General features: G+C 34.9%; 2 protein-coding genes across 5 annotated transcripts; both read left to right on the forward strand.

Annotated features, from left to right (window-relative positions):
- LOC103501673 (uncharacterized) lies at positions 1 to 4,768 on the forward strand. Of its 3 annotated transcripts, none has more exons than XM_008465331.3 (4): positions 1 to 168; positions 902 to 1,116; positions 1,267 to 3,329; positions 3,422 to 4,768. In XM_008465331.3, exons 2-4 carry the CDS (start codon positions 1,093 to 1,095, stop codon positions 4,563 to 4,565), a joined length of 3,231 nt encoding a protein of 1,076 aa, XP_008463553.1. In that variant the 5' UTR covers positions 1 to 168; positions 902 to 1,092; the 3' UTR covers positions 4,566 to 4,768. The 3 variants fall into 3 exon arrangements, with proteins under 3 accessions (XP_008463553.1, XP_008463555.1, XP_008463552.1); XM_008465333.2 differs by having other exon boundaries at positions 3 to 327; XM_008465330.2 differs by having other exon boundaries at positions 3 to 168; positions 297 to 1,116.
- Positions 4,769 to 14,946: 10,178 nt separating this feature from the next.
- On the forward strand, positions 14,947 to 18,254 carry LOC103501698 (leucine aminopeptidase-like). Of its 2 annotated transcripts, none has more exons than XM_051090401.1 (4): positions 14,947 to 16,061; positions 16,663 to 16,896; positions 16,998 to 17,324; positions 17,770 to 18,254. In XM_051090401.1, the coding sequence occupies exons 1-4, from the start codon at positions 15,078 to 15,080 to the stop codon at positions 18,058 to 18,060; spliced, it is 1,836 nt and encodes a 611-aa protein (XP_050946358.1). In that variant the 5' UTR covers positions 14,947 to 15,077; the 3' UTR covers positions 18,061 to 18,254. The 2 variants fall into 2 exon arrangements, with proteins under 2 accessions (XP_050946358.1, XP_050946357.1); XM_051090400.1 differs by having other exon boundaries at positions 14,948 to 16,061; positions 17,764 to 18,254.
- The last annotated feature ends 4,881 nt before the right edge of the window (positions 18,255 to 23,135 follow it).

Below are 23,135 nucleotides of genomic sequence, written 5' to 3' on the forward strand. Positions count from 1 at the left end.
GGAAATTTTCGCCGAGCTTTCGCATCTCATGGGGGAATGCTTTGATTTGAGATTCCAAAACTCATAGTCCATAAATTTCAATATTAGTTTAATTAAATTAAATAAAAGCCCTAAGTTCGCGTGCAGCCGAAGTTTATTCTTCAACGGAAAATTCTCCATCTCCCGAAGGTAATCTCATTCGTTCCTTCCATCTCCCTTCTTCCTACGGATTCTGAATCTATATAATAATCCTTCTTTTGGATTTCTCACGATTCTGCTTTCATTCTTCCTTTCTTACTCCCTCCCGGTATCATCAGCTATTTAAGCACCTATTAGATCTGCGTTTCGGTACTCTTCGCATCTCTCCCTATAAGATTACCAATTTCTTTGAATCAGCTGAGTATGTTTCTTTCGAGGCAGACGCTAGTTTTATACAAGTTTCAGTTGTTGGTTGTACATCAGTCGTTCAAATACTGGAACGTCTTCTACCAATTCATTCCATTTCCTTATCAAGTGATTTTGGTTGGTTATATGTGGAATATGTTTGCCTAGATTGGGGTTTATGCTTCTTTTATTTTCTTCCTTTTAATTTTATTATCAATTTTGTCTTCTTTGTCCATCTTATGGGATGACTTGACAAGTTTTTGCGTGGATATCAGATCGTGTTTAGTTGTTCTTGGACTTAATAATATTATGCCCAGAAGTTCTCTGCTGGAGTTTGATATAGGGTTCATTGTGTTGGATTTTCCCTGATCCAATCTTGACACGTGGATCGTCTGAACTTTTATGGTTAAAGTTTGAACACGAGAGCTTCTAATATGTTAGGATGGGCATGCAGGATTTAAGATTTGGATGCTGGTATTATGATATTTTCGCAATGGAACCATGCTGCATCACTAATTTTTTTACTTTTCTCTTGCAGATTAATTGGTTACTACGACAGTCTGTCGTCTGCTATTTTGCATATTGAATCTTTTTGAAGATTACTAAAGTGTTAGTATCCATAGGCTGCAGAATTCGAAAGTTACTTCTCAGAAGTTAGTGAGAATTTGGTGTTGGATTAAACTGATAAAAGATCAAGAAACTGTGTTGAGCCTCTGAGGTCTTGGAATAATGACCCTTTTAGAAAGTGAAGAGGTGCTTAATATTCTTCTTTGATGTTTTCTGGATTTTGAAGATCATGCAAGTTTCTTCTTTATATGGTTATAGTTATTGTCAGTAAATGTCTCTTATAAAAAAAAAAAAAAAAAAAATATTGTCAGTAAATGTTCTATTGGCACTATGCAGGTTGGTTTTAAGCGCACTGAGCTTTCAGCTAGTGATTATGATGCAAGTCTTCCTATCAAGAAAAGGAGATTTCCGGTAGTGCAGTTTCCTCCATCTCCATCTAAAGATATACCTCCATTCCATTCGGGTGGAAATTTATTGAAAGCTGAGCAGCGATCTCCTCCTAAAAATCTATCTCCTTTTAATCATAATGAAAGTTTAGTAAAGACTGAGCAGCCATCTCCTCCTAATGATCTATCTTCTTTTAATCACAATGAAAATTTAATAAAGACTGAGCAGCCATCTCATCCTAAAGATCTATCTTCTTTTAATCGCAATGGAAGTTTAATAAAGACTGAGCAGCCATCTCTTATTGAAGATCTATCTTCTTATAATTGCATTGACAATTTAATAAAGACTGACCAGCCGATTCTATCTATGAAAATAGTTTCAAGTTCTAGTGATGTCACAAGTTCTGCATTGTTGAATAATAACCAAGACAATGTTTCTGACAAGAAGAAAGGAAAATCTGATAGTGATTCATGTTGTGTGGATATAGTTCGGAGTGATATTGGAATGGCAGGAGTCAAGCTTCAAGAACCCACTTTGGGAGGACATGCTAATATTAATGGTTTTGTTGAATATGAAGGTAAATCCTTGGTAACCGTAAAACACACCATTCATACATCACCAGAAATCTACGGGGGGTCAAAGTTGTCGTCAACTAGCCTTGACTCCGATCCTCTTGCTGGTAACAAAGGGCAAGAAGATGATGTAAAAATGCCTGAAGAAAATTGCAGCCCTCCACTTTGTGAAGTTGGTGGAGGAGCTGGAGTATCGATGGGTTTGTTGAAGGGTCATATGGATCTGGAATTAGTTCCTGAAAAGAATGATTTGAATTTCCTGAAGCAGAATTCTGCGGAACCTGTGTTACTGGACTTCTCTTTAAACAACCAAGCAAGTAGCACCCAATTTGTCAAAGGTAACGTAGGGTCTGATTGTGATGATTCTCTTTTGCAGTTGAACAGGGAAAAATGGGATCTTAATACCTCAATGGAATCATGGGAGGGTTGTACTAGTGGTGATTCACCTGTAGTGCAGATGTCTGCCACTCAGACAAATACAACTATTGAAACTTATGCTTGTTCATCTGAAATGGTTGAAAGTGACAGTCCATGCGGAAAACAAGCCCCTTTAGATAGTGAAGATAAAGGCAACTCTATTTATGCTTGCATGCCATCAAAAGAAAATCTTCATCTAAGTCTTGATTCATCTTATCTGAAACCTGTGCTTGAAGAAGACTCTTATATTTCTGAATATGAATCAGATGGCAACTGGGATATAGCTGAGGCTGTTGATTATAATGATAATAATGTCGAAGGAGACTATGAAGATGGGGAGGCCCAGGAAACAATGCTGGAAACTGAAGTAGAGGTCCATGTATACGAGGAACGAGAAATTGAGTCTTTGGATCATGCTGGTTGTAATGACAAAAAGATCAATTCCGTTGAATCGGATCATGATTTTTTTGCTTTAGGCCCTCTTGAACAGGTAACTAAACCAGAGAATCTGGATTGTAGAAGTGAAGACGATGTTAGGACTACAACTAAATGTAAGTCTTATGAGCAAGAAAATGAAGACCATTGTGTGGAAGAATTGCATGCCATAGAGAATACTATTAGTAGGGATGTAAACAGACCTGTGAAGGCCACAGGAAGAAGTCAATTATTTCAGTATGATAAAAAGCACAACTTCGAGGCAAAGGACACTGCTGATGAAATCGTTGATGAGGAACTGATTCCTACATTTTCTCAGGGTGAGGTGGAGAATGCTGTAGCAGTAGATGTAGTGCAGAATAGGGATCTAACTTTGCCTTCTGTAAAGGAGTCTGAAAACGAAGATGATGCAAAGGATATCAATGGAGGCACTAGAAATAGTCGGATAATTAATTTTAGTCAAACATCTACTGATTCAACTCCTTGTAAGGCAAAATCTTGTTTTGCCAGGTCAGTTTTATCACATAAGGATAGAGAGTTTGTACCCAATATGGAAGTTGAAGGAGCAAATGTGCAACCTCAAGAAAGGTGATTTTCAGTTGATTTCTTCTGTTCATTTTATTTTTTAAACTTGTTTTAACTGCTGTTATGCCTTTGTCTATCTTGTCAATTTTTTCCAGAGATGATGGGTACAGTAATATTACCAAGAAAATTTCTGTGGACAAACGCCAGGGTCAGTCACAGTTGATGAGTTTTAGTCATAGAAGAGGGAGAAGTACCAATAGGTTGGACAACCGATCCGAGGAATGGGATTTTGGTCCCAACTTTTCTCCTGAAACATACAGTGAACAACAGATAGATTACCATGGTCCTGGTCTTGATCAAAATCGATATAAGATTACACCAGATGGTCCATTTGGTGGTGCTTACCGTCGTGGTAGAGAATTGCTAGAGGATGAGAGATCTTTTTATTTCCATGGGCCCTCAAGGAGGAAGTCACTTGGAAGAAGACATGGGCCCAATGTAGGAGGAAAAATGGTTAACAAAATGCCTCGAGATTTTAGTCCAGGTAGATGCATGGATGAAGGTGGCTCTTTTGATCGTCAACATGGTGAAAAGTTCACTAGGAATTTTGCTGATGACACAGTGGATCTTATGTATACACGACCTCAACCTCCATATGATGTAGACAAACCTTTCTTCCGGGAAAGAAGGAACTTCTCATTCCAAAGAAAATCTTTTCCCAGAATTAATTCCAAATCTCCAGTAAGATCCCAAGCTCGCTCCCCCAGCCAATGGTTCTCTTCAAAAAGATCTGATAGGTTTTATGAACGTTCCGACATGACACATCGAAGGTCTCCAAATTATAGGATGGAAAGGATGAGACCTCCTGATCAGCGTCCTATACGTGGGCATATGCCGGGCCGAAGACAAGGATTCCATTTCCTTTCACCGGCTGATGAATTGAGAGATGTGGGTCCTGCACCTGACCATTGTCATATGAGGTCTATTATCCCTGATAGGAATCAGCCTGAAAGATTACCAATTAGAAATAGAAGTTATGATGCTATAGATCCTGAAGGAAGGATTGAAAATGACGAACATTTTTATGGTCCTGTACGTTTGGGTCAATTGACTGGGTACAATGATGGCGAACCAGATGACGATGAAAGAAGATTTAATGAGAGACATGAACCTTATTCTTTTAAGCATCCATTTGGTGATTCTGATGGTGAGAGATTCCGAAGCAACAGGGAGGATTGTTCTAGGCCTTTTAGATTTTGTGCAGATAATGACCCAAGAATATCATGGAAGAGAAGGTAGCTTTTAGGGAGAAAGACTGAGTTAAGGATCTCTACCAAGGGACAGGAGATTGCTTTAGACTAGTCCATTCTGTTAGTTTAAGTTAGATATTTGTAGATGATATTTTATGGTGCAAATGGGGCCTTTTGTCTCTCTCTCTCTTTTAATTTCATAATTGCAATTGTAAAAAATTCCATATCAATGCAGAAGAGTATGGTTCTCAAGTGCTATTGTGACTTCAAACTGACTAAACCACTATGAAAATTTTGTTCCTTGAATCGTTAGGATCACTCTTATGATCCTGCCATCGATTTTCAGTTGAGATGGGAAGTATATCAAGTGGGGTTGTTTCCCTTAATCTCCACAATTCTTTGAAAAAGTGTTTTGAATTTTGTTTTTAATACAAATATATTCACTGATTTGCTATTGAATTTGACAGTTACTTATAGAGCAGCATGGGGAAGCACAAGGGAATGTCTCTACTAGGTTCTCAATATACCTGCAGAATATCAACACACAATAGATATATTCCTATTCAGCTACTCAAACACAGTAATATCAGTGAGGAATAGATATCGATTTGTATTTATCAACACAAAATACCAAAAGGTCATAATAGTTTCAGCCAAGCAAGAGAGTTGTTCACTATCTATGAAATCAATAATATTAAGAATACCGATCCTAGCACAAAGCACCTACATATATAATTCTCTCCTATTGTTGCCATGTGGTGCAAGGAAGTGCAGTGAGGAGATGGGTTGGAGAGAGAGATCGGAAAGTGAGTGAGAGATCGAACGGACAAAACGATTTTTTAACCAAATTAGAGAAAGAAAAAAATGGGAGAAAATCTTGATTATAACATTACCGTAAGAATTAATTATATACCCTATTCAAATAGGATATCTAATAAATACAAATTTTAAAATTAAATGAAAATAAATGTATTAAATAATTAATAGACCAAATATGTAATATTTAATATAAACAATAAATTTGTAATAAATTATTTATGGCAATAATTGGTATATATTTTCGAAAAAGATATTGAATATTTAAAATTAATTTGAATGATAAGTCGGTATTAAAAATCTCGAAATCTTATTAACAAAAATAAATGAGATTTTAAAACATTCATGTAAAATCATAAACAACCTTGAGTCTAACATATATTTAGGCTCTTAAATAACTATTTTCTCATTTTTCTTTGTTTGATTCCTATTTTATTTATTCAATTGCTACGATGGTTTCTTAGTCAGAGTTGTTGACTAATCAGCAAGAAACCTTTTCTTAAAGAACGCACATTTATGAACTTATTGCAGAGATCTTACCAACGCAAAGTCTATTGTTAAAATCCACAAAATCCCGTGAGAACACCTTTCTTTTAAGAAAAATTATAAGATACGATTGTATTGTTAAGTAAACAAGGACTTTGTTTTGGTGTCGTCACCTGCATCTCTCAGCTGGGGTTCCCTCCTCTTTGGCAGGCCTTCTCTAGAGCTTAGTTTTTTCATTTGGTTTTGTTTTTCACAGTAGCTGTTTTGTTAGGCTCAGTTTTTTCGTTACTGGCGTTGTTTCTATATTGTTTCTATGTCTTTTCTTTCCATTTTTTACCCTATCTAGCCCTCTGTATTTAAGTTGGACACTGTTGATTATTATCTAGTGCTTTGTCCGAATTGCTTCGTGTTTTAATTGGGATATAATGTCTTGCTACTAAAGAGGTGTCAACGTAGTTGAGATGTTGAGATGTCTGGATGCACCTTTGATCTTGCCTACTTTTTGCTCTTTAGGCTTTACACTTAATGTATATCTCTCTTGTACTTTGAGTTTATATTATTAATAAGGAAGTTTGTCTCCGGTGACGAAAAACTTCTTAGACTGCATAAAGAAAAATATGAGAAACCAATCAGTTCATCATTAGCATCACCCCTTCTATGTTTGTCTAATTTTTTGAAATCATTTCAAAGTATGTATGTATAAATAATGAGAGAAGGAAAGTTGGTTTGGATACCAGATTATTAAAGATTAGGGATTCATTAACAAATCCATACGCTGGGGATACGAGCGATCTTAGGCCAATCTTCTCCATCTTTCTCGCACCTTTATGCCAATTTGGAATAGTGCCAAACTTTTAGGGCCTGTTCGGGTTAGGGTTATCACAGTGGGCTTAGACTATCCCAACCCTAACCCCTATTTGGCCCAAAGATTATGGAAACCCTAGTTTTAGGGTTTTATAATCCCCTTTTATCCTTTTCTTCTTCCAAATTGAGTCTGCCGAAAACCCTCCCTTCAAGCCGTGTTTCCGCCTCGCTTCGATTATCTTCTTCTTTCAGTTCCTTCTCGCTTCGATTATTCTCTCTATTTTCTTCCATTTACGTTTCCAGTCGATTCCTTGTAATTTTCTTGCATTATTTTTTTCGAAAATCCCTTCCAATATCTACCCTTCAACTCGAGTTTCTTCTTCTTCGGCTTCTGATTTCTGTGCTTTATTCTTCTCCCTATCCCTGTTTCCATCAAAAAGAGGTTCCCTACCGTGATCCCAACGCCGATCTACATCTCTCTCATCTCTCTCTCACTATGCAAAAATGAAAGTGGGTTTGTTGAAGACGGCCCTCCACTGGCGTTGCCTCCAAATCCTTTTCAGTTTTCTCTTTTTTGCGTGTTCTCTATGAACATGCATGTACTTTTTTCCCTTGAAGCAAGTTTTCCTTGTCGCTCGATGTAACCCACTTCCCACTTGGTGTTAAACTTGTCGTTCACTGATGTAAAATTGGTGCTTCTTGGTCTTCGATGGAAATTAGTCTAAATCGAGTATGGTAGGGAGGTATTCTTCTGTTTGAATCCTATTTTTTTTTTCAAACAAACCGATGATGAGTACCTGTATGCACATACATCTGAATCCATGTTACATTTCATACATTTTGTAGCTAATTTCCATTCACTGATTTCGCTACTTTGGGATTACCCGATTTATTTCAACTGATTTCTTATGTATTTCATTCACTGATTTCGTTTCTACTTTGGTGTAGTCTTTTCGGTACATTTCTATTCACTGATTCATATGGGCTATTCTCCTGTACTGATTTCGGTTTATATCAAATGTGATTCATGTTTTATTTATGCATATTTACAAACTCATTTTTTGTATTGTTCCGTTTGTGTGAAATATATCTTTATTTGGTCTGAAATGTATTAATTCTCCTACCTTCTTCACTGTGATGATTTTTTTTTCGGTGTGTATTTTACTCAATGATATATTTGGGAAAATAACCATTTCTGATGCTGATTGTTTTGTCCCTTCAACATATTGTTTTATCTTTTTGTGGTGTACTTTTTTTTTTGTAGCTTCTAATATCTACATTTCTCTATGATTTGACTTATCTTTTAGCCTAATTTTGCAGAGATTCCCTCTGCCTTTTCTTGATATGGTCATTTATGTGAATATTTACTCCTCATCTCCCCCTATATAAACCTCATTTCCTCTTATCATTTACCACTTCCATTTCTCATTGATTGCCTTCTTCCTTTGTTTTGAGGTAAATGCTTCTAACCTTTCTATACTTTTTTCTGTAATGTATGTTTTTGCCTTGTTTTCTCACCTATATTCCATATTTCCTTTTTCATACTCACGTATGTTTTGGTAAGAAATTGCTCACGTATGTTTCTGCTTTCTTTTTTAAGTTCATTCCATATTTACATATTTCCTTCTACCATTCTTCTGTGTTTTGTACTTATTGTTATTCATTTTCTTTCATGACTTGCGTGCATTCTTTACCCTTTCATTTTGCTGCTCATATGCTTTTTTCTTTGTTTTCATCCCTCCTAATTGATGTTTCCACAACAATGAAATCTGGTTCAACTTATTGAACCGATTTCTAAACTCTGAGGCTACTTAACATGTGTTTTCAAAAATGATTTTTACGTTTTAATGTTGTTTTCTTTAACCTACATGTTTGAATCTTAATTTGGGTTCTTGCTTCTAAGTACAAGGTATGCAATCCTTCCTTTTCTGCTTTGTTTTTCTTCAATTATACTGCATTTAAAAAAATTGTCATGTTTTTGACATTTCTTGTAAAGTAACTTTATTTATTTATCTTTTTTTTTGCAGAACGTTTGCGGTCATCCCACCCTTGTAAGTTGTATTAGATTCGCCATTTGTAGATTCAATGGTCATATTGTATTGCTTTTTTTTTTCATTACAATTAAAATTATGTACTTTATTTCTATTTGTAGACTACAAACGTCGATTTTGTAATTAATTTTTTTCATGGACATTTCATCTATTTAATGAATTTCTTATTATTTTGTTTCATTCTACGTTTGAAATTTGTGTTTATTTTTTACATCCACGTGCAATACATTTTCTTTCCAAAATTACCATACCAATGTCTACATTTTCATTAGTATAACTCACTTTAGTCTAACCAATTATTTGACAACTTTTTTTTTTAAAAAAATTCTACTACCGTATCATAACAATCATAGGCTATAATGTGAATTTTGTTCATTCTAAGTAATACAAATGAGAACTTTGCATTTTTTTTAAGTTAATAAAGTTATTTGGTTGTTTTTAAAGTATGACACTAAGTTTGGATAGTCATTAAATTAAGTATATTTAAGAGGTAATTTACTACATATTTCATAACATTCTAAAATCTGTTTAACTAATTGTCATAAGTTTTGACGAATATCAAACATCGGCTGTTAAAAACACAGTGGAGTAGTAATTGTAGCACATACTATTTTTAAAATACTTCATTCACTATCACACATAGGATCGTAGTTACAATTTTAAAAAATTTAATCGTTACACGCCTTTTAAAAGAATGTTTGAAATAAGTTATTTGTCTTATGTTACAATCAATGACTAACTAGAAGCGAATAATTTTCATATGTTTCTACAATTTTGCTTTTCGATAAGCTTTCAATAAAAGTTAGAAATTTTTTAGATAAGTTTTGAATCAAATTATGTTTATTATTTCAAACATGACATGTAATATATAAGTGCATTATTTTAAATTTGTCTTTACGCGCAATAGGGATTTTTTTGTTCATTAGAGATCTTTTGACAATGTATATGGATAGTGTACTAATAGACTTATTAAATATTTTTTACAAAATTTTAGGTACTTTGAAATGGATCAACAAACCATTTTTGGAGTCTTAACTGCATTCAAATTGGTCCAACGTTAGGAGCATCTGAGCTACTAATGAACGATAATAAGCATTTTCCACAGACACTGTACGATACTAGGCATAGAATTAGGCAACTTGTGTACTTTTGCATGATACACGAGTCTGATTTTGTGTGTCGACAAAGCACGCGCATGGAGAGGCCAACATTCGCAATTCTATGCCATTTACTTAGGACTGTAGCTGATCTGTCGATGACAGAGATTGTCGATGTTGAGGAAATGGTTGCAATGTTCTTGCTCGATCTTGCCCACGACGTGAAGAACCGCATAATTCAATGAAAATTTGTATGGTTAGGTGAGACAGTATCTCGACATTTTAATCTCGTCTTGTTGGCTGTGCTATGACTCCACGACGAGTTGATAAAGAAACCTATGTCGGTAACAAACAACTGCAGTGATCAACGTTGTAAGTACTTCGAGGTAGGCATAGTACAAGTGGTTTGTATGTGACGTATCAGTACGTGCCACTAATGTAAGCGTGTTTGCTTAAACTTGTAGAATTTTCTTGGGGCGTTGGACGGGACGCACATAAAGATTAACATGCCCGCAACAAATAGCCCTACGTTCAGAACGCGTAAGGGGAAAGTTGCCACAAATGTACTGGGCGTTTGCAACACAAAAGGGAATTTCATATATGTCCTCGTCGGTTGGGAAGGATCTGCAGCAGACTCGCGGATTCTACAGGATGTCTTTGCATGATAAAATGGACTCCAAGTGCCAAAGGGTATCTACAATTTTTCATGAAACCACGCCATTTTGTACTTACATATTCAAAGCGCATAAAACATTGGTTTTCGTAATAGGATATTATTATCTGTGCGATGCGGGTTATCCAAACACTGAGGAATTTCTCGCTTCATAAAGAGGCCAGCGATACCACTTGCAAGAGTGGCGTGGTGCTGAAAATGCATCAACCAATGCAAAGGAGTACTTCAACATGAAGCTCTCTTTGGCAAAGAATGTGATTGAGTGTGCCTTCGATGTTCTGAAGGGTCGTTGGGCAATACTTCGTGGGAAGTCGTACTATCCCCTTTAAGTCCAGTGTCGTACCATCCTAGCATGTTGCTTACTGCACAATTTAATAAACAGAAAAATGACAAATTGTGACGACATTGACGACGTGGACGAGGGGGACTCCGTGTACGCCACGACCACCGCTGCAGAAGACATTAAGTACATTGAGACCACAAACGAGTGGTCTTAGTGGCACGACGAATTAGTTGAAAGCAATGTTTACAGAATGGCAGTTGCGTAACGCTTAGCTAGAACGATTTTAAATTAGAACCCATCGGTTGTATGCCAATTTAAATGATCTATACTATGTATTTATTCATATCTAATATATGCGTGCATGCTGTACATAAATTATATGTCATAATATTGTTTCACAGTTGTTTCTGTCTCGTAAATGTGGAATTGTGCAATTACTAATCCATTTCATGTATTTTTTTCATTTATTATTGTCAGTATGGCAACCTCGTCCTGTGTCCCGAAGCATGTATGGACTAAGGATGAGGAGGACATTATTGTAGAGTGTTTAGTTGAGTTGGTGTCCACTGGGGATGAAAATTTGACAATGGTACGTTCCGACCAGGTTACATTCTGGTTAGGTTACCTGGTCCAACTGGTATGCATGATGGCCGAAAAAAATACCTCGATGTCGTGTCTGCGCAACCACTATCGACTGCTGAATAAAGATACTCAAGTGGACATTCCAGGCCATTGCAAAAATGCAGGGGCTAGCATGCAGTAGTTTGGCAAGAACGATGATGCAAAATGCATAATTGCGGAGAATGAAGTATTCGATAACTGGGTTAGGATAAGGAAAATAATATAAACATCACACTACTTGTGCAGTGTACATTTACTTCACAATTTTCCTATCATACTTTTAAGTGATGTTGTTTTTTATGCAGTTGCATCCTGCAACGAAGGAGCTCTTTAACAAACCCTTTCCCTATTACGATGAACTTGCATATGTGTTCGGATGCGATAGAGCGACGGGTCGCTTTGCTGAGACATTCGCCGACGTCGGGTCTAACGAGCTTGTTGGGTATAAGGGGTTTGACATGTCGAATGGGAACGAGGAGTTTCCATCCGTCTAAAGCCAGGGAATTGACATGTCCCAGGAGAATGTACGTGCATCATGACCTTCTCACGCATCAGAGGGTAGGACCAGATCGAGCGGATCTAAGAGGAAGAGGGGAAGCCAGCGAGGTGGCGAGCTTGAACTCATACATATAGCCCGAGTGTACGAACGACCAACTCAGGACGATTGCGGAGTGGCCTACACGCGCCCTTGCCAATGACAATCATATGCGCTAGGAATTCTTACGCCTATTGCGTGAGATGTCAGAACTAACCAATTTGGATAGGTCGTTGTTGCAAAGGCACTTGTTGTCTCGTTTGGACGACATGTTGGGTTTCGTACAGATGCCTGATGATGAGAGGGAGACCTTTTGCAGAGTCCTCCTACGACACATCTACAGATAGTTTATGTCCTTACTTCGCTAGTTTGCTTGTTATTTTCTTACTTCACTTGGACTATGTTATTGACTGTTATTTGTTTTCTTATTTTAGAAAACTTTTTTTTTCGTATGTACAATACTTGTTTATGCATATGTTTTCTTTTTCTCCCTTCTACATCCATTCAATTCGGTTATTAACAATGTTTCTTTCAAATTAAGACAAATAGTAACAGTCTGAGCAATATGGCATTCAAGTGCTACGTAATAAGTAATTTAATTAATGAATATAAATATGGACACGTGCATTAGACCACGTAATTAAATATGTTAAAAACAAATGTACGACGCTATCACTAATTACAAATACACAATTTGTTAACAAATTATTTTGAACTTGGACAACTGTGTTTACAAATTTAACAACATTAGACATAGAAAAAAAATTTACAATAAGAGGGGTTCGACGCTTTCGTAAAAGAAAAAATGCAAATAATAATTTCTTTCGAATATCTATAATGTGAATTAAAAAAATTACTAAATAAAAAAGATATTCATAACCCAACTCACATAACCCTTACCCCCAAACACATCTTATCATGGATGTGGCAAATCTCTTACGATAGCAAAGTTAGATGGTTACATGAAACAATGTCAAACTTTGTGAGTGAGGTGAGGTTGCCAATCCATTGTGGAAGGCACATTAAATTTGGACAATGTTGTAAAGTAAGAAATTGAATAATTGTCACATCTTGCAAACACTTAGGATTAGGAAAAGAGAAAATCGTCAAAATAGCAAAATATTGAATAGTAAATAGAAAAATAGAAAATCCAAAAAATAATTTGATTTATAGCAAAACTGTCTGATGGATAATTTTTTTGAACTTTTTTTACCCAAGTATACCCCTTTACAAAGGATAATTCTTTTTTTTTTTTGAATTTTTTTTTTGCTCGTGTATACCCCTTTACAAAGGACAATTCCTCACATACAAATATAGTATATTTATATAGGTAAAAAAACCAGAAAAAATATCGTAGAGCACGAATACAGTGTTTGCATTCACTTTTGGTAAATCGTAACCAAATCAAAAAATATTCTTTTATTGCAAAAGATTGCACTAACATCCCCTAAAGATATGATTTTACTTTCAACTAGATTTGTGAATTATTAGGATTTAAATCCTTTAATTCACAATTTTTTATATTTCATATTATTTATCAAAACTTTATTAAATACTATATATTACATATTTTTAATAACAATTTTGAATTTACATTTTATATCATCCCCTAAATCGTCAATTTGAATTCAAAGTTTACCTCGTATCTCACCCTAAAATCGTTAGTTTTAATTCAAATTTCATACCTTAATTTTAAATCCAAATAGTACACCTTAATTTTAAATCGTTAGTTTGAATCCCTAAAATCATGATATCAAACTTAAATTTGAGTTAGATTATCATCCCTAAATAATGATAAAGATAACGAACTTCATTTATAGCGTCATCCCCCAATTCTATTGATTTAACAATGATTTTTATTTTGAATTCAAATGGTATATATTATCCCTAAAATGATGCTACTGAAAACGATCTGATTGAATGATTCAAATGCTAAAAATAACAATTCAAATTTATTAGTTTTAATTTGTTTTGATAATCTCCAAATTTATTTATTTATTAACAAAAGTTAATAAATTCGATTTAATCCGAAATATTTCATTAAACTCCTCAAAAGTATTTTGATGGCTAGTAAATAAATATATTTCATTAACTACTTAAAAATATTTGTTTGAAAAATAGCAGGGAAGCATAAATTTGAATATATTTAATTTATAAAATTTGTTTTATTGTTTATTTCTTTTTTCTTAATTTAACAAGAGTTGGTTAAATCAGCTAGGTTTGATTGCGTTCATTTTCTATAAAATTACAGTTTATTTGTACATACTACTCGACAATATTATTCTTTCCATATTAGATTGGTCCAATCGTAATCTATATATATATAATAAGTTGGATTCATTGTTATTTGAAGGTGTGCTATTTTTGAAATGCGGATGTCAAAGTCACATGCTTATCAATGTTTTCGTAACTATATATTTGTTAAACTCCAACGTCAATAGTTTTTATTTAAAATTAAATTGAGAAAAAAAAAAACATGTAAGTTCAATCTTTTATATTGTTATATGATAATATATTAACATTTTATTAAAAAGATTGACATGTTTTTACTTATTGAATAATTTTATGAATGTGTTTACCAATTTTTATAAACTTATTTAAAATCAACTTTTACATAGTTGAAACCTTTTGGAGCACTTAGAAATTCACTTTAAAAATTGTCCTATAAATCTAAATCAATTCTAGTTGGGTACCAAAAACGAAACTGGATAATGATGTTTAAATTGCATAGTTATAAGAAACTCATTCTAGTTGGATACCAAAAACGAAACTGGATAATGATGTTTAACACACCCAAAATTGCATGGGAGTTTCTTATAATCAAAGGCATTATAGGGTTTAAAGAAATTCATTCCCCTATTTGGGTAAGTTTTGTTTCTGTAGAAGTCTTAAAAGGCCAAATTATAAAAATTTGTTATCTTATAAATCAATAAAGAAATTCATACTCCTATTTGGATATGTTGATAAAGAAATTCATACTTCTATTTGGATAAGTTACAACATTTGCTGTGGCTAAGTAACATGTGGAAAAGAAGGTTTTGGGTTGAGGAAGAGAAGCATTTTTGTTGAGGAAAAGGAGGGGAGGCTCGATGTAGATTGGAGGGAAATATCTGGACTCGGGTGTTCACAAAAACTCCCCAACAAACTTCACTTTCCGGATTCATAAACCCATTCTTGTTCTTCTTGTGTTCATCAATGGCGCCCGTAGACCCACATTCTTACTCTGATTCAACACATCCTCAAGTCCTTCACTATTCCCTCTCTCTCTTCTTCCATTTTCCTTCCACTCTCATTAATGCATCTGCTCTACTCACTCTTTCCACTTCCTACTGTGGTTCAATCTCCCTCGATACTCGTTCTCTCATTATTCATTCCGTTATCGACCCCATATCCTATTACCTCATTCCATTCTCCCTTTCTCCGCCTGATCCCATCAAGGGATCTCTTCTCTCCATTGCGCTCGGTGGTCAATCCTCTTTTATTGTCATTTATAGTACTACTGCTCAATCTTCGGCTCTTCAATGGCTGTCTCCTCCACAGACTTTCAACCAAACCCATCCCTTTGTCTATACACAGTGCCATCCTATTCATGCTCGTTCCATTTTCCCTTCCCAAGACACTCCAGCGTTCCGTATCCGTTACTCTGCGCGATTGAATATTCCTCAAGAATTATCCGCGGTCATGGCTGCGTGCCATGTGGAACGACGGCCTCCGGTTGCTGGCGAGGCTAAGTTGTTGGCTGGAGGGTTTGATTTGCTGTGGGCCGATGAAGGGAGGGTGGTGGAGGAATTTACGATGGAGCATCCGATTGCTCCGTACTTGTTCGCTTTTGCTGTCGGAGAGATTGCGTTCGGGGAAGTGGGGCCGAGGACTAGGGTTTATGCAGAATCGGTGCCGTCAGTGCTCGATGCTGCAGCGGCAGAATTTGCGGGGACAGAAGATTTGATAAAGCAAGGAGAGAAGTTATTTGGAGGTTACGGTTGGGTGCGATTCGATCTGCTTGTGTTACCTCCGAGCTTTCCTTATGCTGGGATGGAAAATCCGATGATGGTGTTCTTGACACCGACGGTGATAAAGGGGGATTCTACAGGGGCGCATGTGGTTGCTCATGAACTTGCTCATAGTTGGACTGGGAATCTGGTCACTAACAAAAACAACGAACATTTTTGGTTGAACGAGGTAATGTCCTTAATGATTTTTGTAACTATTGTTTACCCCTTATTCTCTAGGCCTTTGTTACTCTATTTGTAGGTTTGTCCTTTTGTACAGCATGTTTGTAGTGGCCTCTTTCTTTTTTTTTTTTTTTTTTTTTTTTTTTTTTCTGTATTCTTTCAATCTTCCTATGGAGAGTTTGGTTTTCATTTTTAAAAAAAGTTTGAGCTAGCTGATTTTTTTTACACTCTCCTCTGGTGTGTTTTTGTGTGAGGTGGTGGAGGTGTGTAATAAATAAGCCTTCTAAAGTTTAGATAGATGGATTAATTAGATGATGGAATTCTTCACTGTCTTCCATTTTTTAACAAAGAAGATTCAGGGTAATATAGTCAAACTCTATTAGTTGATGCAAACTCAAATTTGTTCTTATGATAATTCTGGTCGGAATGATTAGAAGATCCTAGTTTTGGCTGTTCATGATTATGGTAAAAGAATACAACTCTCCCCATAAAGTTAAGACAATTCAATCATGATGTTTTGACTAGAAAAGGCCTCTTTGTTCTTTCAAGTGCCTTTATTTCTCTTTACTTCTTCTGATGCTACTTTATTTTGTCACCGATGGCTGTAGGGTTTTACAACTTATGCAGAAAGGAGAATCATTGAAGCTGTGCAAGGGAAGGATGCAGCTGCTCTTAATATAGGAGTTGGTTGGAAGGGTTGGAAAGAAGATGTTGAAAAATTTAAGGATAATTTAGAATTCACAAAGCTAAAGACGAAGCAAGAAGGCGTGGATCCAGACGATGTGTATTCTCGAATACCTTATGAGAAGGGTTTTCAGTTCCTATGGCGTATTGAACGCCAGGTATGTTAACTTCTTGTTATTGCAAACTATATCAATATAGTTTTTTTTTTTGTTTTTTTTATGTTATTGTTTGTTCTGATCATTCTTCGATGACTATTTAGGTGGGAAGGCCCGAATTTGATAGATTTCTGAAGGAATATATTTTTACCTATAGCTTTAAGACAATAGATACAGAGACCTTTCTTGATTTCTTGATAAAAGAGCTCCCTGGAATAGAGGAAAAAATAGATTTGGAACTCTGGATTGAAGGCACTGGTATCCCTCCAGATGCTCATGAACCAGTTTCTTATTTGTATACGAAGATCCTATCGCTAGCCAAGGACTTTAAGCTTGGTAAAATGCCCAAGGAAGAAGAAACTGCTGATTGGGGAGGCCGGGAATGGGAGCTGTACTTGGAGAATCTGCCGAAATCCATTGAAGTATCACAGGTTCGGATTTTTCGGATCAATATGTTCTTTATACCTCTATCTTCAGGCCTCTCTTTAGTGAAAGTTCGAACTTAAGACTTCTAAGAAAGTGATACAGATATCTTATTACCCAGCTATGCTAGAGTTTGTCCACTTTCTGATTTCAATGGTTGATTTTGCGCTTGAATGAAATCCATTTATCTTAAGCATTTTGAACATAAATTCATAGTATGTGATCAAGGTAGCCATTTGAAGATGATTGGCTTTGCATTTACTTATTTTGAAGTCTTCTCTTTTTTTAGTTTAGGTTCGTGAGTTATGAATGAGGAGTCTTTTCCATATTTTCTAGAAACCATATATGCCTTTTGAATCCTTATCTCCATCAACATTGTGTGAATGGTACTCTGTTCATGATTTTCTTAATCAGTCATGTTCTTGTGTGTTCTGTTTGAATGTGTAGATTCAGATTCTAGATGCGCGGTATAGATTCTCGGAATCAAAGAATTATGATATCAAAGTTGCATTTCTTCAACTAGCTATTTCGTCGAAGTACCGAGATTGCTATGCTGAGGTTGAGAAAACTTTGAAGGAAGTTGGAAGAATGAGGTACCTTCGTAAACTGTACGCTGCTCTTGCACAAGGCCCTGGGATGGAAGAAGAGAAGATTTTGGCAAATAGGATATATTCTGAAGCTTGTGAGAGTTATCATCCGATCGCCCAAAGGGTCGTCGAGTCCATGTTTTCCAAGAACTTGTAAGTATTTGAACCTTATTTGAATATTCTTATGTTATCTTGACCTTTTTTTTGTAGAGTATTTTAGGAATTAACTTAGAAATTAAAATTTTAGTGCTCACACTCTTAATAAGTTTGTAATTATATATCTATTGTAACATAGTGAATGAGATGTATTTAATAAAATTTTGTAACACTAAAAGAGCAAACTTATCAACAGTCTTACGATTCTACGTAGAAACACAAGAGCCTATAAAAATGTTATTCAATAGAATTTTATAGCAAAGCTAGCTTGATTATGACACAAACAAGGTGCTTAAATAAATGTTAATTAATGTTTAGGTTAATTGAACTAAAATCCTTACCTACCAACGCCATGCATGTCTTTGTCGATGATACCATTTATGCATGGATTGTAGCAAATGAAACATTGAAGCTAAGGTCGATGGGTCATCTCAATGGGTTCAGAAACCACACGTTTCTCTGGATCATCATAGCATAGTTTCTGCTTGTTCAGCTATCACTATTGCCCAAGGTAAATGGATGAATGAAAGAATATTCTCAAAGAGTCCCGAACATGCATAGTAATTTACTAAATTACTGGGATCCTCTTCTTCATCCGAGATGCTTCCTTGATCATATTATATTGGTGTGCGAAGGCAATTTGTAGAAGTTTTTTCATTTGAGATCAAAAAGAAGACTGTAAAGTCAAAGAGAGGACGACTTCCTCCTTCATTCCCCGTTTATGTTAGTGGGAAGAAAGTCTTCCATGCAAAGTAGACTCGAGACTAGAGGGAGAAGTTGGAATTTCCTTTTAGGAACTTTTAGTGATTGAAGAAGGAAAAAGAAGACGGCAGCCTACAATCCACGGGTTTTTGGAGTTAGCTCACCCTCGTGGGATCCAAGCATCAAATTCTTTGACCCTCCGAAACCGTAGTTAGGAGTCCGAAGCAAGGAATGAATGAGTTTGAGTGGAATATAAACAACTCAAGAGGAGGGAGGCAAGCGGTAAGTCCCCTCGATCGAACTAATCCATTGATACAAAGAGTGAATGGGAAAGACAATTCGTATCCGAAATTTATGAGTGTAGGTTTGGTAGCAAAGCAAAACAAATATTAATTGATCTCGAAAAAGTTTATGTATTCGATAGATTAAGGTTTATAATTGATACAAGATGAGACGATCTTTGTTCGACATGTTGCACAAGTAATTTGCTTAATTTGGTCGTGTGAGGTCTTTGTCTAAAAGTTCGTGAAATTCTTTATATATAATACCGAAACATACATGCATACTACATTAAAATTTTCTAAATACAACGATGGTAAACACTAGACTAAATTTAATAGTTTTTAATTGAATTCATAAATTTGCATGAACAATCGCATCACAAAATATATACCTTCAAACAAGAGATTAGAACGGTAATAAAACAAGCTTATAAGTTGGCAACCTGAATGAGATTTAAACTAATAATTTTGATATATATTCTCTAAAAAGAAGTTAGATATATATATATATATATATATATATATTCAAACTTTCACCTTCATATATTTTTGTATTAAATAATATTAATAACAGTAATAAACCCAACAACTCTTTTAAATGTCTTTAATTTATTCATATTTTACTGTAAAATTTGAAAGCGTTGTATGAAATTTATTATCATTAGTTAACCTAATTTAAATAACAAATAGCCTTTTTTTTTAAGATTTATTAAAAGCAAATAGATTAAAATTAGAATGATTAGAACTATATTAACTAAATTCAAACAAAACTTAGAAAAAGTAGTAAATTTATTTAGTGGTACAAATATCTATATCGATATTGATGTCTATACATGTATACAATATATATAAAAGGGTCTATTAGTGTATATATATATATGTATAGCACAAAGAGGGAATCTTGCTTCACGCCCGTGACGCTGCTATGCTGCCGATGAAGAGACCCTTGAATGAAGAGAATCTGATGTCGTGGTGCCCGTGAAGCCCTACGCCTGCCGGTCTGATGCAGAAGGTCGAGTCTTCAAGACCCGTACTCTCCCTCTTTAAAATTCTTCTTTACATCTTCTTCTTCGCCCACCGAACGACAAGAACAACCTCTGCCTCTTTAAATCTTCTTCTCTTCACCCACCGAACGTGAACAATAACAACAACCTCTCCCTCTTTAAATCTTCTTCTTCACCCACCGAATGTGAACAACAACAAATAACAGAGCTAGTTGCTTCGCTCCTTTCCCTCCTACTCTTGATATCTTTGAGATTTTATTTTATATAAAAATTGTAAATGATTTTTAAAATACACTTATCTGAGTTTGAGGTTTGTACAACTTTAAATTTTGAAAATTCAAGAAATATCTTTTTCCATCACTTTTTTTGTCATTTATTTTTCAAATTTTCTTGTATAATAAGTAATAACAAGTTAATAACAACAAAAGAAAATTTCCAGTAATGATTTCTTGTATTGTTTTTGTAGGAGATGATGAAATTGTTGTTGATAAAGAAATTCATGAGTAGGAATTAATAGGATTTATAAATTTAATTTCAAATTTTGAAAACCAAAAGTTAAATGTATTATCAAAATGGAAACATTTTACCTTATCCTAAGTAAGAAAAAAATGAAATTATACATCAATAATGAATAAAATACGTTTCTTCCTATGTTTTATTAACAAAAATGATGATATTTTTGTATGACCAATAATGAATAAATAGAAATAAAATGAGTAAAGTCTTTCTACTGCTTGTTGTTTGATTCTTGACCGGTACTCCTAAATTTTGTAGACGCAGACATAAAAATGAAGTAAATTGTTACATACATAAGTTATAGGGTCTTTTCAAAAATATAAAAAAACGACAAAATATTTACACTCTATAAAACAATTCTAAAAACAGAAAAAGTTCAGAGTTCCATCGTGTAAAATACCAAAAATGCTCCGTCAATAACGCGATAGTTTAGATTTGGTTATTATTTGATACGCGATCGTTGGTTCAATATATACGCGATCGTTTAAATATAACTACAACGCGATCGTTTAGATATGGCTATAATTTATATACGATCATTTAGATATAACTACAATTTATACGCGATCATTTAGATATGACTACAATTTATACGCGATCATTTACATATGGCTACAATTTATCTTCTGAATGTCATTATTTAATTTTGATTTGGGACCCAAATCTAAATGACTTTTTTTTTTTAAAATTTGGTACACAATTTTTTTAATTCTTTTAGTACACGATCGTTTAGATTTATTTACACAATCGTTTACTTTTTTTACACGATCATTTACATTTGGCTACTCCAATCTAAATGATTTTTTTTCAAGATTTTTTATACACGATCTTTTATTTTTTTTACACGATTGTTTACTTTTTTAAACGATCGTTTAAATTTGACTACTCCAATCTAAATGATTTTTTTTAAGATTCTTTATACACAATCTTTTATTTTTTTTACACGATCGTTTACATTTGGCTACTCCAATCTAAATGATTTATACACGACCTTTTAGATTTTGCTATTTTGTTGTACACAGTCGTTTAGATTTGGTTACCCAAATGTAAACGCGTAAAAAAAACGAAGAAAGACGATCAAAAGAAATCGCAGCGAAAAAAAGAAGAGGAAAAATAGAAAGACGATGGAATGAAATCGAAGCGAAAAAAAACGAAGAGGAAAAGAAGAAAAACGATGGAAAGATTAAACGACATAAATAAAGAATTGAAAAATAAGAAAGATAATGGAAATAAATCGCATAAAAGAAAACGAGAAAAGAAGAAAAACGAAATCGCAGGGGAACACGGGGAAGGAGAAATAAGTGGAGAAAAACGAATCGCAAGGAAGAAAAGAAAGATGGAAGGGCAAACCTGAAATATTTAAAAAATGACTAACTTTTTTGGCTTTGTTACACGGGTCATAAATAGTTTACAATTTTGTTACATTTATGTAAGTTTTCCTAAATTATACTTTATATATATATGTAATGCCCCAAAATTTGAGGAATTTAAATTTTTATCTTAAGTGAAATTTTGAGATTTTGCGTGTTAATTAAATGTTTAAGTATTTTACTTTATGGAGATTTGGTTATATTGGATATTTGAAAATATCAAATTTTTGTTAAGTTGGAATTTATGTTTGTTTTGGTTATTTATGTTTGGGTGTATTATTGGATTTAAGGACTTAATAATTGTATTGTGAAAATAATATAATGATTTATGAAAAGTTGTTTGGAGGAGATAGAGGTGATTGATTTGATTGAGAAGAGAGAATATTTGATTTTATTTGGGAAAAGATAAAAAAGTTAAAAAGGGAGATCTTGTGAGTTTTAAATAAAGAGAGAGAAGATTTGGTTGTTTTGGAATTTATTAAGGAATAGGAAAAAGGAAAAATAATAATAAATGTATTGTTATTATTATTTTTGGTTAAATAGGTCTTTGGGAAGTGGACAATCATCTTCTTCACCAAGGAAAAGAAAAGGAAACCCTAATCTCTCAACCGTCGTCGCCGTCGCACAACTCGCCTTCCGTCCACTACCATCCTCGTCGAAACCGGTCGGTTGCGTTATCCCAAACCGTCAACATCTCCGTTCGTCGTTCTGTCAAGTCGTCAGCGTTCGTTCGCCTCCGCCGCTCGTGCTCCACTGTCCCAAAGCACCGTCGCCTCGTCTGTCGTCGATCGTTGGAGATCGTCGCAACCCGAGTCGCACGTGCACCCAACCCAAACAGTCGTACCCACTCTCGCATCCATCAGTCGAGTCGTCCGCATGCACAAGCCCCCGTCGAGCCGTACACAGCGCCAACAACCCCAGTCGCGCGTCTGCGCCGAGCCGTACGCCCGCGCCAACGGCATTTTGAGCCACCACACTCCAGTCGAGCTGCCATGCGTAAGCCTGGAGCCACCTGTCTCAGCCGTCCGAGCCATCTTCCTCCTAGCCGAGCCACCAAGCTTTTTAGCGAGCCACAAGCCTGTTTTGGGTCCTTTTTCACCTATTTTGGTAAGTTTTGATTGAGTCTTGGAATACCCAACTAAGATTAAAATTTTTGGATCTTAAATAATTTAATTTTGGGTTAAATTAAATTATTTCTCTTAA

The sequence above is a fragment of the Cucumis melo genome, chromosome 9 (assembly GCF_025177605.1).
Source record: "Cucumis melo cultivar AY chromosome 9, USDA_Cmelo_AY_1.0, whole genome shotgun sequence".
In the NCBI taxonomy this organism is placed as follows: Eukaryota; Viridiplantae; Streptophyta; class Magnoliopsida; order Cucurbitales; family Cucurbitaceae; genus Cucumis; species Cucumis melo.

Coding starts and splice junctions, on each gene's coding strand:
- LOC103501673 (XM_008465331.3), top strand. CDS start 1,093: ATGACCCTTTTAGAAAGTGAAGAG. Junction 1,117..1,266: donor CCCTTTTAGAAAGTGAAGAG/GTGCTTAATATT, acceptor GGCACTATGCAG/GTTGGTTTTAAGCGCACTGA. Junction 3,330..3,421: donor AATGTGCAACCTCAAGAAAG/GTGATTTTCAGT, acceptor AATTTTTTCCAG/AGATGATGGGTACAGTAATA.
- LOC103501698 (XM_051090400.1), top strand. CDS start 15,078: ATGGCGCCCGTAGACCCACATTCTTACTCTGATTCAACACATCCTCAA. Junction 16,897..16,997: donor TATGGCGTATTGAACGCCAG/GTATGTTAACTT, acceptor ATGACTATTTAG/GTGGGAAGGCCCGAATTTGA. Junction 17,325..17,763: donor AATCCATTGAAGTATCACAG/GTTCGGATTTTT, acceptor TTGAATGTGTAG/ATTCAGATTCTAGATGCGCG.